Genomic DNA, 15,735 nt, shown 5'->3' with positions numbered 1-15,735 from the left:
TACACATCTTGTTAGACCAACCCCTCTAACTGAGAATATTATTGCTTTTCCTATCTCTAATGGAGTGTTTCATGCTGTTCATGAACAACTCAAGCACTTCCCTGATTGCAATCCATCTGTGAATGAGTCAAAATCAGATACTGATATTTCTTCCTCTAATACTGATCAAATTCATTCTGACACTGAACTCAGTCGTGACTCAGTGATAAACAAAAAGACTCAAAGCTCTATTGGTGAATCTTACATATCAAAATGTGTTAAATCAAAAAATTTGCTCACCAAGAAGAACTTTGGAACTAGAGTTTGTTACAGATGTGGTGACTCCTCTCACAAGATCAGTGAATGTTCTTTTGATAAATCATCCTCAAGAGCTGAAAATATTAAAGTTAGGAATGAAAAATGGACTCTTAAGTCAAACTCTTTAAATTGTCTTCATAAGGAGTGTTATAATTTATTATCAAATAACTTTGTGAATGACCCATCTTCGAATGGGTCAGTGTGTTCTAACTAGTTTCTCAGCACTGCAGGGTCAGGAGCATCTTTGGTACTTAGACAGTGGTTGCTCAAGGCATATGACAGGATCAAAGTCTCTCCTGGAAGATTATGTTAAGAAAACTGGTCCTGCAGTTACTTATGAAGACAATGGAAAGGGGTTCACTAAGGGATATGGAAACATCAAATGCAATAACGTGGTTTTCCAAAACGTTTCATATGTTAAGGGTCTCAAACACAAACTTATTTCTATCAGTCAATTGTGTGATGCTGACTATGAAGTTCACTTTACAAAGAAAGAAGGCAGAGTTGTAAACACTGACAAGAACATCGTACTCTCAGCAAGTAGAAAAGATGATATATATGTTCTTGACATGTTCTCAAGTGACAAGGCACTGGATTCTCAATCAACTGCTTACATTATTGGAGAACTGGGAATGATTTCCTTGTAATTGATTTTGATGATTAATTGTACTAATGTTTGATTTTGTCTTATAAGCTGATGTACATTGTGCTGATGATGACATACTGATGATATTTGCTACTGAGCACTTTGGTTTGATTTCTTATCTCTATCTCTTCCTCAAATCTTCTAAATAAAAGTTGAATGATTCACTGTATTAAACCATACACTGATAACGACTTGAAACTCTTTGCTGATGGTTAGATCAAAACACCAAGATCTATCACACGCAACTACCCCTTCTTACCAATCTTACACTGACTCTGTGATTCAGTGTGCCAAAACACACACTAATGAGAATCTAAAATCTTTGCCGATGGTTAGATCAAAACACCAAGATCTATCACACGCAACTATCCCTTCTTACCAATCTTACACTGATTCTGTGATTCAGTGTGCAAAAACACACGCTGATGAGAGTCTAAAAATCTTTGCCGATGGTTAGACCAAAACACCAAGGTTTATCACACGCAAAAATCCATTCTTTACCCTCCTCTTATTCAGTGTCTAATGATTCAGTAAGATACACCACTCACTGATGAAGTCACAAAACTCAGTGCCGATGGTTAGATAATGTAACTAGTATCTATCACACGCACCACTCTCCTTGCTAGCCCTGAATAAGCAAGTTGTACCTTGAATTGACGGAGAAATATCTTCAGCATGTAACTTTTGTGACACTGAGCTCAGCGCTTCCGCAAACACTGATTAACGCTTCACATTCAGTCAACGGCTGTTTTATCCAACGGCTATATTCTACTCTGACAGGTTGTTACGATGTGCCGTTATCCTTAATGACGATAATCAAGCAGATCAGAAGATAATCATTACCTTTTAAAAACCCCTTTTTTCCATATTTAAACCTCTTTCTCCCTTGGTTTAATTTTTCCTTCCAAAAACCTTGAACTTCTCTAAAAAACCCCAGAATTCTCAAATACTCTCCAATGGCGGCATCTCTGTTCACATACTCCTTAACTTCTCGAAGGGTCTTTCCTGCCCCAAACTCTCCTCCTCTTCCCATTCACATCAAGGCCACCAATGTAGTCTTCAACCCAGACATTCCAGAGGTTCATCGAGGTCTTGGACTCGATGATTTCGTAAATTTCTTGGCTTCTTGTCGCCTTCGATATGCAATCAACGATGTACCATCCGAGTTCTTCCCAGAACAAGTATGTGAGTTCTATTACACTGCAACCGTTAATGAAGAAAACAACGCCATCACCGGAACCATTGGCCATGGAAGACACTTCGTCTTCATCACCGCAGAACTTCTCAGTGCTGCTTTAAGGTTACCAATTTTCGAACCCTTCTCTGAACCTCCATCTATTGAAAGATGTAAACGCATGTTTGATCAACTGGGTTATGATCACTCAAAGGCTGGTACTTGATCAGCTCTTATTTTGCGTCAGTGCATGACCCCAGGCTGGAAGTTTTTCACTGGAGCTCTATGCAAGTGTGTGGGTCACAAGTCTCGTAGTGGTGACCAACTGAGCAATTATGAGCAACAAGCTGTCTGCTCCCTTCTTCTCAACAAAAGGCTGGATTATGGGGCACTTTTCTTTGATCAGCTTGTTCAGCTTCTACATGCAAATGTGCGTGCTGATCATGTTCCCTTTCCACGCTGGATTGCCCTGGTATTCGACAAGTTCTTCGCTGCTGACTACTTTTCTCACTCTGGGAATCCAATCCAATGTCCTCGAATGTCAGTTCGTATGTATCAGGATGATCCTTTAGATACCGACATTGGAATCTCCGATCGGATGAGAGAATGGATTGTCAATCCATACACTGTGCCTTCTCTCACCGCTGACACTGATGAAGGAGGTGCTGATGGTAATCATATGGATCATGTTGATCAAGAGGTGGAGCATCTTGATGGCGATCATTTCTCCCCTCAACTGTCTCATCACATCATCTCGGACTCTGGTAAAGCCTTCTCAGCACCACAGGATTCGATGCCTCAGGGGGAGCATCCATCTCAGGGGGAGCATCAGTCTCAGGGGGAGCATCCGTCACCAGCAGCTCACCATTTCTCTCCAAGGATGCCTCCTAGCTCTCCAATTGTCCCAGGTACCTCAATGGTTCAAATTCCCGCTTCAGCATTTTCTGAACTGCTGTCACTGACTCGGGACATGAGTCAGCGTCTGCTTCGCATTGAGGCTGATGTTCAACAAATCAAGGAGGTTCTCCTACTTACTCCTCCTGCTAGTCCCAACTTTGATGATGTTCAAAAAGGGGGAGATACTGATGATGATGCTGATGCTGATGATCATGCTGATGGTGAACCAAATGCTCATGCTGATGGTGAACCAAATGAGAAAGACACAGAACCTGATGCTGACAACACTATCATTCAGCATGTATCTCCCAACCTAGTTCGTGAATCTGATTCTGCGGGGCATAATAGTCCAGTAGCTACTGAAAAATTGTTTGAAGACAGTGAGCATGATGAAGAGCATGATGAACCTGATGACGAATGTCAAATTCTTGACATGAACTTCATTGATCCTCTCATTCCAGTTCAACAAGAAAGCTCAGATGACCTTGAAGAATCTCATCCAATACTAGCTGATGATATTGATGATCCCATCATTCTGGTCCAAGGAGAGGATTCAGACGTTGCAAGTGAAGAATCTCATCCGCTGTCTCGAAAGCGGAAGGCAGTAGATACTGACTTGGATCATTCTCAAACTGATAATTCTTTGTCTGTGAAGAAACCCAAGTCCATTGTCAGTATTTCAAACCTTGCCACTGAATGGAACATGTCCCCTGACCAAGTCAAGCAAATTCTTGATGAAGCCAATTGAGCTCAGCTTCTAAAGAACATTGCTCAAGCTGATGAATCCCTTATTCAGCACAAACTTCAGGCCAAGGGATCGTTTGAAGCTCAGATGCAGAAGTTCCTAGAATTTCAGTCCAAGGCTCAGTCTTCTCAACCTCCTACTGGCTCTAGTAAGCCTAAGGCTGACAGTGTTCTTGACCGGATTGATCGAAAGAGATTTGAAGATGTTTTCAATCGGCGAATGTGTGGTGACAAGATCATCAAGGTCAAAGCTTCCAAACCTCGAAACGAGAAAATCCTTTCGTTGTTGATTACTCGTCAAGGTCCTCAGCATTCATATACTGAGGTTGTCAAAAGAGATGAGCTGATCAGATATTGGTTTTCGGAATGGATGGAACTGCTTGATCTGGCATCCAAGCAAACCTCAGCTCATTCTTCCGAACTGACTTGTGCTCTTCATCTACTGATCAAGAAGGTTCAGCGTTTGGATCTTGTTCCCAAAGAACGACCTCAGCATCAAGGCCAAAGGTCGTCAGTTTCTAGATCTCGAAGGACCAAGTTTCATGTTGATGGTGAAGATGTATTGGTTCTAGACTTCGGTGCTGAAGTGATTAATAATTCTCTTCCTCTCGGTGTTGATCCGATTCAGCATCAATTCATCTCAGCTCCTGAACACGGGATGTTCTACCTTGATAAAAACAGGAGAATGTGTTTTCAGCGCACTTCTGAGATTCCAAAAGCTCCAACCACTCACCTTGTTGGCTTAAGGAAAATGTGCATGAGTCATCAAGATCTATCCGGAGAATTTCACATTCTTATCGCCATGGAGCTGCTGAACAGAAGACAGGAATTGCTGGACAGTCCTTACTGGCCAGTTAAAATTGAAGCTGAAGCTGAGTATGAAGCATTCCTTTCCAGGGGTGTCTTAATTTAGTTTGTTTTGAACATCATCATATTGGGGGAGATTGAAAGGTCAAGCCTTGAAATATGATAATGTTTAAAACAGATTCAGCGTCAGCACGTATCTCAGCATCAGCGCCAGCTCGTCAGCAGTTCAGTTTGTAATAGTTTAGTTTATTCAGTGCTTTGTAACAAATCTTGTATTTATCCTGTTTCCTTAGTTATCTTGATTTATTAGCTGGCGTATCCCTGAATTGTAGGGATCGTCTAGAATAGCAGTATATATTATTCTGTATAGGTTTGTGAATTAAAAACGCTTTTCACAAACCCTAATTGTCGCTTTGTGCACACGATAATCACTTTGTGAGATTATCTTTCTTAGTGAAAATTTTTCTTCGTGAATTTCTCTTGTTCTTATTCATAGTCATTGTTTGATATTTCGATTGATCTAAAGGCCTCTTCATTTCTCATACGCTCGGAAGTGTGAAAACATGTGATATATGTTTTACAATAAGAAAACTTATTGCTTGTTACCAATTATTAACTCAATAGAACGATTAGGTGCCCTAAAAGTTAATTAACTGCACAAAAATTCAATTCATGAAAGTGGCCAATCAAACACAAATCAAATTCAAGGATTCTAGTTTAAACAAAAACATAATCACTAGAATAGATCGAATCATAAATCGAACATCAAATCATATGCTTCAAGTCAAGCAATCAACATGTTTTGAACAAGAACTAAAAAATAGGGTTTCTTAGCCACACATGGCTAAGAACTAATCAAAAAGAATAAAGATGGAATTGAAATGTTTAATGCTTACTAAAATGAAATTAAAAATGTTTGCAATGATTTGGTCTTCTCAAAAGCTCCAAGAATTCTCCTAGAATCGCCCAAACTGCTCCCAAAAACCGTTCTCTCTCTCAAAAATGACGTCTCCTCCTATTTTAATTAATGTTCACGTGCATGCCATGAGGCCATGTGTTTTTGGCATGGCCATGCCTTTTGCCCATGCGTTTTTGGCATGGCCCACACTTTTTGCTAAAACACAAATAAGTCTTCAATGTTGGCTCTAGCTTCAGTCAAACTTCACTATGAGTCATGTTGCTCAACTATGAGATGATAAAGGACAAACAAGACCCGTGTCGATACGACAAGAACCGCATTTCAAATGTAGTCCTTTGCTATGATGATAATGCACAATGACTCGGATTCCATCTTCATGTTTTCTGCAATGGAATAACCGATTCATCTTCTCCTCATGCTCCAAATTAAGCTCCAAGCATCCAAGCTCCACGTTCCATGCTCCATAATGCCTGGAAAATAAATAAAAAATGGTGAAGTACCAGGAATTCTTAATGAACTATGAAATTGCCTAAATAATTAACTAAATGCAAGAATTGTGAAGTAGAATGCTATGAGAAGATAGAAATAACATGCAAAATAGCTACATAAAATGCACCTATCAATTACACAAATTGTAGCACATGGTTCTTGGTACGTAAAAATTTATCTAAGTATTTTACATTTATAGCCTTGGACTCGGCGAGTTGTAGGCCCGACTCGCCGAGTGGAGACGGGTTTGGGAGCACGTTTAAGTTGGCGACTCGGCGAGTCCCTGCTGTCTGATGAAACCGTAAATTTCAAGGGTTTGCACCCTCAGAGCTCCCAACATCGTTCAAACCCTTATTCCTTGTGAGATTGAAGTGCTTTGGTGTATTTCTTGAAGATTTTGAAAAGAAAGAAGAGTAGATCAAGAAGAGAAGAAGGAGGCCAGACATCCTTGTGTTATCTCAGTGATTTCCTTGAGGTATAACTCAGTTTCCCCCTGTTTTCATGCTTATAGTCCCTTATAGCTCTATTAAAGTCCTCCTTGAGCCATTTCCAAGCTTGATCACGAATTAGGGTTTGTAATAATTTGATTAACTCTTAGATCTAGGCATGATTGAGCTCCAGGAGCTCAAATCTACTGCCTTTATGGAGCCATATTGCATGAAAACCCTAGATCTACTCTTTTAGTGCATTTTGAGCCTTAAACCCTTCATTGGTGTTTATTTACACATAAAGTTGGAAACTTTACGTGTTAAGCAGGCCCTAGAAACCCAGATCTATGTATGGCATGAGCTGCATTCGAGCAAAATCGAGTATATAGTGTTTGCATGCGAAAGACTCGGCGAGTCGAGTCGCGAGTCCCCGAGTTCTCCCCCTTTTTGTGTTTGCGGAGTGGAGTAGTGAGTCATGGGGTGTGACTCAGTGAGTCGGAAGCCAGACTCACCCATGAAGAAACTCGGCGAGTCAATGCCTTGACTCGGCGAGTCCAAGGCAATCTTCTTGCCTCAAGAACAGACTCGGCGAGTTGTTCATACAACTCGGCGAGTCTCAGCATAGAGTGTTCTTTGGATGAAGACGAACTCGACGAGTTGTTCATACAACTCGGCCAGTAGGATGAAGGACGTTTGGACATCAGTTTAGAAGGAAAACTCGTCGATTCGATGCCAAAATCGACGAGTAGAGACGGCGCTATGGTCAGACAAAGGGATAGGGACTCGGCGAGTTGGCAGGCCAACTCAGCGAGTCGGGTCAACTGGAAGTTGACTTTGACTTTGACTTTGACTCTTGGCTTGGTTAGGGGTAAATGGTCATTTTACCCTGGGGTCGATTAGCAGTATTTGACTGAGTGTTTTGTGGGGATTATTGCCGCGGGGCAGCAGCGGCAGAAGGCAGTCAGTTCCCACGCAGATCAGCAGCTACTTTGAGGTGAGTTACCTTCCAGTAGCGGTGGGTCTACGGCCACAATGCCGGCCCATCAGTAGGAGTTGTATGTTGGATGATTGTCTTTGTGATATCATCTAGGTTTGCTACTACCTGATGTGTTATATGCTGGCATGATATGTATATGTGATAGTAGTAGAGTTCAGTTGTTAGGACCGAATGGTAGGTCAGACACCCCAGATATGCCTGACAGTATGTGATGATATGTTTATATGCTGGCTTGGTATGTTATATGTGATAGTGGTAGTAAGAGGGGAATAGTCCCCAAGTTCGGTCGTTAGGACCGAAGGGTAGACCGGACACCCCAGATATGACTGGTAATATGTTATGTTATGATATATGTAATAGTAGCAGTAGGGGTGAAATAGTCCCCGAGAATCGGTTGTTATGACCGATGGTTAGTCAGCATCCCAGAATAGCTTGACATGGGTAGTTAGCACCCCAGAACGGCTTGACACGGGTAGGTCGACACCCCAGAATGGTCGTACCGGGTAGGTCGGGCACCCCAGAATTGCCCGACAGTATGTATGATATGTGATTGTATGGTATGTGGTAAGATGGGGGAACTCACTAAGCTTCGTGCTTACAGTTTTCAGTTTTGGTTTCAGGTACCTCTTCTTCGAAGGGGAAGGAGCTGGCACGGTAACGGCACATCACACACACGTTTTGTATTCCACACTATGAGATCTTCCTGGGGATTTGCACTCTGACAGTATTATGTTTTATAAAATGGTTTCCAAACACGCAACATCTTTTATGAAATGATATGATTCATGAATGTTTTGCAAAGTGTATGTTTTAAAAATGTAATTTTTGGCTCATATTTTTGGGACGTTACACAAATGGTCCCTATGTTTTTGGGTAATCTACGTGTTTAGTCCTTAATATTTTTTGTTACTCGAATCATCTCTATGGTTTAGTTTTATTTCGTGTTTAGTCTCTACCACACCTGAAATGACTCTTTTGCTCTTTTAATTTATATATTACTTTTTTTTAAAATGATTTAATGATTTATTTTTCTTTTTTCATTAATATTTAAAGTTAATGGTCCCATTACCACCCCACCCACCTGCACCCTTCCTTCTCCGACAAGACTGTCGCCTACCCTGCTCCAACTCATTCGTCATGATGAACTTAGAAAACATTTTGAAACCCTTCGATTCAAACAAAACCTTTCGATGATTGAATGATAGTGAAGAACATGTTAATTATAGTGCACTGGCACTAGAAAGAATTGGTAGATTCGGGTGAAAAGATATTCGCAGACAAAACCCTTCAATCAGTTACTCGAATCTTGTTTTATCTAATACTAAATCTGTTCTTTCCACCTCAAAATATTGTCTACAACATGCTGAAGAAAATGTAAATGCATTGTCATGCCAAAATGGTGAATTATGTCATAAAAAGTCGGAAACCAAATTGGGATTAAAACTTCTGAGATTCTCCAAATTAAACCCTAACGAGTAAGGTTGTTTTACCCACACCCTAAGAAATAGAAGGCATACAAACCCGATTCAAAGAAATTTTGCCTCAATTTGATTTTTAAACCAAACATTTAGATCAAACCCGATTCAAAGAAATTTTGCTTAGGAGTCAACCTCCCTTTCCCTAATCGATTTTTGATTCTCTGTCAATAATTTTCTTTCTCATGTACCACTAACCCATCTTACGATGCATAAAGAGGAACAAGAGACAGCCACCTTAAGATTGAATAGGGTAGGGTTGATTCAGATAGTGGAGGATGACAGATCAAGGTTTCATATAGGGTGTGTGGCAGAGTGACGATGGTGATTGACTTCGACAGAGTGCAGTTGCTCTCAAGCCGTTGGTTCTCTGACAACGGCTAAGAGAGAGAGAATGAGAGATGAGAGAGAGATGGCGAGAGAACGAATTGAACGTTTCTTGTGGAGACGGCATGGGATCTTTTCTTTAACCGGGATTATTATTAAATTAAAAAAAAGCAATATGTAAATTTAAAAAAGAGTAAAAGGGTCATTTTAGATGTAAGAGGGATTAAACACGAAATAAAACCAAACTATAAGGACAGTCCGAGTTAAAAAAAAAAGTTTTTAAGGACCAAACATGCAGATTACCCTGAACCACAAGGACCATCCTTGTAATTTACCTAAAAATAAAAAACTTGCAGCATAAAAATAAAAAAAAATAAAAAAAATTAGAAGTTAAAAACTGACCACACCACTTTCTGTAAACTTCAAGAATCAATCCCGTAATTTTTTTTTTAATTTGAATATATAAACAATTTATTAACAAAAGACAAAATTGTAAAAATGGTCCCTGTGGTATGCAATTTTTTGGGGTTTTAGTCCAAACAGTGACTTTTTTGGATTGATGGTCCTTTTGGACTATTTTCATTGTAGAATTGGTCCCAGATAATCTTGAAAAGACTATATTGCCCTTTTATTTTTTTTTCCATTTACTTAAATATTTTTTTCTTTTATTTAATTATAAATATTAAATCAAATCAAGAATGGGACCCACCTCTCTCTTTCTCTCTCTCTCTCTCTCTCTCTTTCTCTCTCTTTCTCTCTCTCTCTCTCTCTCTCTCTCTCTCTCTCTCTTTCTCTCTCTTTCTCTCTCTCTCTCTCTCTCTCTCTCTCTCGTTTTTCCCCTTCTTCCTGACGAACACCAACTCTTTCTTTGTGTTCTACTGCTGAAGACAAGAAAGGAAATCACGAGGACTCCCCAGAGATCAGCTATACATCTCTACCTCTGCTTATTGATCCATCTTTTTGAAATGGTTGCTTCTGCTCATCTTCTTCCCTTTGGTCAGTCAAGGAATCGAAGACCCATTTTCTTCTTCTTTCGATTGAGTAAACACCACCGAGATCCGCTGCAGCCCCCGTCTAACCCTTCACCCTCGCATATCACTTCCGAGGCAGAAGAAACAATGGATTAGGAACTGCGCGAGCAGCCTTTCTGCATCGCTCATCTCCTTCCTCAAACCAATCAATCATTGAAGAGGGTTGCTTGTTTGCTATCGATTTCGTGCCTCTTTTTCTTCCGATCAGCCATCGCCAAATCCCCACCAAAAACGAAATCCACATTCTTCATCTTCTCTATCTCTCGTTCATCTGAAAAGATATCGACTTCAACGATTCTTCCTTAGATGATCTAATCTGGTGGTTGATGTTTATGTAGGGATTCAGAAAAGTGGATCCGGATCGATAGGAGTTTGCGAATGAGTGGTTTGTGATCGATGTTTATGAGGCAAATGAATAGTAGTATGGGGGAAATATCCAGGGAATATGCGAAGAGATGATGAAGAGGAAGAAGAAGATCTGGAGATTGTGGGGTTAAAATAGGAGCAGAAGGCACTAGAAGATGAGCTTTTCTATCTTGGATTTGAGTTCAATACGACAGCAAATGCAGGTCTTTGTGACCCACATCGAACAGAGCAATAAGTTCTCTCATCTGTTATCCAAGTTTGTGGGTAAAGGTGGAAGTCGATCTGAGTCCATCTACCGGCAAGAGGAAGATGATGAATGTCGATGATCTGGAGTGTGTGTTTGCTTGAGAGAGAGAGAGAGAGAGAGGTCATCCATTATTTTTTAATTGTTAAAATAAATAAATAAATATTTAATTTAAAAAAATGAAAGAAAAATGAAAAATAAATACCCCAAGGGTATTATAGTCATTTCAATTTTCGGAGGGACTATTTTCACATACAAACTACCTCAAAAGAACCATCAATCCAAAAAAGTCACTGTTTGGACTAAAACCCCAAAAAAATACATACCACAGGGACCATTTTTGCAATTTTGTCTTAACAAAATACTCCCTTCAGGTTTTGCTATCATTTTAACATTATCAGCAATTATTTAATTTGCATTTTTGGTCCTCCAACTTGTAATTTCCTTGCAAACCTTTCCTAGTCGTTTCCTCAATAAGTTTACAAGTTTTTCATTGGATAAAAGCCTGAATTGATTTGCTTCCTTTGAACGTATCCCCCAACCATCAGAACAATCCAAATCCACACAGCTTGAAACTCGATACAACTACACAAACTTTCTTGTGTTATCCTTCTAGAGGATAAGGGTATTCACGTCTTTTGCACACAAGAGATCAAGAACGAGTCCATGTCCCAAAAAATTGCAATTATACCATGTTAACAAAACTCTTGTTCTCAATCCAATGCACGTGAGATGTAATACAACATATGTTTTGCCATGCCCTATTTGAGCACAAATGTAGCATCCCATAACTCTTGATACATCTCTCAAGGGAGAATAAATACATCAAACAATACAAAACCAAACAAACAACTTATTAATCTTATAAATCCTGCTTGCTCACTTGTATATAAGAGCATCACGTCCGGGCCCCACACCGATGTAATGAATAGGCACACCAACCAGCTCTTCTATTCTTTCAACATACTGACGCGCGGTCTTTGGCAAATCAGAGTAGTTTCTTATAGATGAAATATCAGTCTGCCACCCTGGCATCGTTTCATACTCCACCTAAAAACACACACACACACGAAATCAGTTGTTATAACTTATAATTAATTCCACAACACGTGTAAAGAAAATTATAAGAATCAAAACTTGCCTTTGACTGTTCGAGGACGTATAAGTCAGCAGGGAATGAATTGATGGGGGTATTATCGGGATTTTTGTAAGAAACACCCAATTGGATTTCGGGAAGATCGGATAAAACATCAAGTTTTGTGAGATTTAAAGAAGAAAATCCATTTATTTGACAAACATATTTAAGAGCAACAATATCAAGCCAACCACATCTACGTGGACGACCCGTGGTTGTGCCAAATTCCTGCCCGGAAAACCGGAGAAGGTCGCCCGCTTTGTCTAATAATTCGGTTGGAAATGGACCGGACCCCACTCTAGTTGTGTATGCCTTTACCTGTATCAAAAAATCAATAATTGGGTAGAGTTTTCAAAGCACAATGCTGCAGTAAAATGAAAAGAGGTAAATTTACCACTCCAATGATATCCCCAAGGGCTCTAGGAGCAATCCCTAAGCCAGTGCATATTCCACCAGCTGAAGGGCTAGAAGAGGTTACAAAAGGGTATGTCCCAAAATCAATATCCAACATGGTAGCTTGACCACCTTCCACCAAGATCTTCTTCTTCTGTGATATAGATTCATTCATGAAATGGACTGTATCACAGATGAATGGTTCCAATCTCTCAGCAAACTTTTTGTACCTTTCAACTTCTTCCCGAAGCATATCAGGGGTGTATTTAAAATCCTTGAATCTTGAAGCTGCATCTGATAACAAAAGATCGAGCTTTTGAGGGAAAGTATCCATTCGCCTTAGGTCGCTTACTCTTATACCATTTCGAATGACTTTGCTTGAGTAACAAGGTCCGATTCCTCTTTTGGTAGTGCCAATAAAGGACTTGGCTAATTCAGCTTCTCTAAGCCCATCTACCTCTTGATGGAAATCAAATAGCAAGTGAGCACGATCAGATACCAGAATCCTTCCTTTGCAGGAGATCCCATTGGATTCAAGGCCATCAATTTCTTTGAAGAATCCAGGAAGATGGACTACAACACCATTTCCAACAACACACATGGTTTCTTCATTGAGAATCCCTGAGGGAACAAGATGAAGTGCAAACTTCTTGCCTTCAGAATTGTAGATGGTGTGCCCAGCATTTGCTCCGCCCTGGAGTTAAAATAGACATCTTATTTCGGAACTCGTGGGATTAATGTGAAGATGTTATGTACACTTGAAACAAGGAAACTAGGTTTAAAATGAAATCAAGCAATAATCGTGTAAAGATCATGGAATGGCATCCGTAAATTTCACTGTTAAAACTGATAGACATTGAAAAAAACCTAAATGTAGCACTGAGAGTGATAGGAAGGACTAACCTGACACCGAGCGACAACGTCGAAATGCTTCGCTAAGATGTCAACTAGTTTTCCCTTGCCTTCATCGCCCCACTGACAACCCAACACTCCGGATACCTGACTCAGAGCTTCGATTCGACTCGAATTGTTGCTAGTTTGTTCTTCCACAGCGACTGGCGGAGATGCTGAACACGAAATCGGACCGGATTTCCTCCACTGATGGTGGTTGAGAACAGCAATGCGCCGAGGTAGCGTGTTGAGACAGCTTCCACCAGCGCCATTGAAGGCCCTCCGCGGAGCAGTGATAGGGTTTGTGTCTAGCCGAAGAGAGGTGATATTCATGGCTGTATGAGAGAGCGACAGCAAGGGTTTCCACTTTCCACAGAAAAGAACGCGCAGTCAGAGAGATGTTAAAAAATGGTTAATTACATTAAAAGCCCTCTAAGTATATTAATGTTTTCAAAAATATCCCTCCTTTGGTAATGAGGAATATTGAGGATTCCCATTACAATTACATGGTCGAAAGAACAGAAAAATCGAAACTAAAACTATTAAAATATGAAAAATAATTTTGATACATGTCACTATCTTATTAATTTGGACACATGTCATTTTTTGATATTTTTGAATAATTATTTTTTCCATTTGTCATTTTCTCATTTGTTTATATCTTTTTAATTAACACATCATATTTATACCTCCATTAATAATTGTCTTAATTGAAAATAACAAATATATTACAATATTAGTATTAATATAGTATTTAATATGTTTCCTTTTAAATTCAAATTTTAAATTTTAAATTTTAAATTTTAAATTTCAAATCTAAAATTTCAAAATTAAATAAAATTTTATCTAAACTTTTATATTTAATTTTTTGTTTTATCAAACCCGTATAATATACGGGTACCACACCTAGTTATTTACAATTTACCATGCCACAGAAGATATTAAATCGCTTCGGTTTTGAGTTTTAATTGAGAATGAGTTGATTATCAAAGTATAATAGATAAATAGCTTATAAAAATATTCAAATATATATTTAGAAAATAGTAATGTACTGATTATTTATCTTTTTTTAGAAAATTTCATTTAGCAATTTTAATTAATAACTAATGAGTGAAGACTGACATATGATGCTCGTGTGTGTGTATCAAGGTTGCAGAAAACTCTCGACGTAGGCCTGGCAGTGGTCTGGGTCAAGGGATTAATCGGCTAGACGGGGATTAATCGGGGACCATTAATTATTAAAAAAATATTAAAAAATTAATAAATATAACTAAAAGTAAAAACTATAAAGAGTATTTTTGTAATTTTCTCTAGATTTATTTTCCAACTAGTGGTATTTAAATTTTATATATCAAAATATGGTAATATGATTAGGACTCCATCTTTTTATATTAAAAAATTAAAAAAAAAAAGTAAATAAAGAAAAATGGATTCGATTTCCTCCTCAGCCCTCCAAGGCTCCCATAGCATCTCCGACTTCTGCCTGATCGCAAAAGGCTAGGACCGCTAACCATCGTCGTCACCGAGTCTTCATCGTTTTCCAATCCACTTCGACCGATGACCAGAACCTGTAGCTCCTGACTTCTTCTCATGGCGACTGGTACGATGGTATGGATCAAACTTGAAATCGGTGACTGGTACAAATTAAACTTAACAAAATTTGTTTGGAACATCGAATTGAAGGTGATTGGGTCGATTGGGAGTAGCGATTGAATGAATTTAAAAGACATCAATCACCATCACCGAACATTTCAACCTACAAACACCTATGCGCTCTGATCGTTCTTTTTCTTATTTCTTTTTGGTTCAAAGGTATGTAAAGGTTAGTGGTTTAATTTGGATTAAGATGTGATGGTTGTGGTGATTTTCATTGATGATTTTGACGGTGAACAATGATGGTATAAAAAGTAGATTCGACTGAAACTGTGGGTTTGTGGTAGTATAAGGAGATGAAAACTGATGTTGGTATCGATGGTAGTGGTTGTGGAAGTTCGATATTAGCTTCAATGGCTATGGAATTTCGATGGTGAACAATGGTGGCATAAAGAGGAGGTTCGACTGTCAGTGGTTTATGTGGGTGTTTGAGTTTTCTTTTTAACAGGTGGTCGAAGGAGGTCGCGATAGTGGCTTCAATAGATGTGGATGTTCAAATCTGGTATCTTTAGTGAGATGGTGCGGTTGTAGATGAGACAATCGCTAAACACGAACTGAATTTGGTGTTTCTAGTGAAGAAGGAGGGTTGTATAAATGTTGTTCAATAGAGTTGTGAACCAAGTGACAACCATGTGTAAAGATGTATAGAACTGTTAAAAGTTTGGTATCCCACGTCGTTGGTGGGATAATAAATAAAGGCACACATAGCTTATAAAAGGAAAGTTGTCTCCTTTGAAAATCAAACCCAACTATGTATTGGGCTAGCTGGCTCCATTAAGCTGGTGGTTAACTTGACCGACTTGGCCCGATTTGGATCAATTT

At 39.2% G+C, this 15,735-nt stretch overlaps 1 protein-coding gene across 1 annotated transcript; it reads right to left on the bottom strand.

Moving 5' to 3' along the window:
- Positions 1-11,534: 11,534 nt before the first annotated feature.
- ADSS (adenylosuccinate synthase) lies at positions 11,535-13,656 on the bottom strand. Its single transcript, XM_079019397.1, has 4 exons — positions 13,273-13,656; positions 12,371-13,063; positions 11,983-12,294; positions 11,535-11,891 (listed from the first exon to the last, which is right to left on the bottom strand). The coding sequence occupies exons 1-4, from the start codon at positions 13,591-13,593 to the stop codon at positions 11,721-11,723; spliced, it is 1,497 nt and encodes a 498-aa protein (XP_078875523.1). The 5' UTR covers positions 13,594-13,656; the 3' UTR covers positions 11,535-11,720.
- Between the last annotated feature and the right edge of the window lie 2,079 nt (positions 13,657-15,735).

Source organism: Lactuca serriola, chromosome 9, assembly GCF_051521515.1.
Source record: "Lactuca serriola cultivar US96UC23 chromosome 9, Lser_US96UC23_V15, whole genome shotgun sequence".
Classification (NCBI taxonomy): Eukaryota; Viridiplantae; Streptophyta; class Magnoliopsida; order Asterales; family Asteraceae; genus Lactuca; species Lactuca serriola.
Note: the sequence above shows the minus strand (reverse complement) of the source record. Positions and strands in the feature narration are given on the sequence as shown.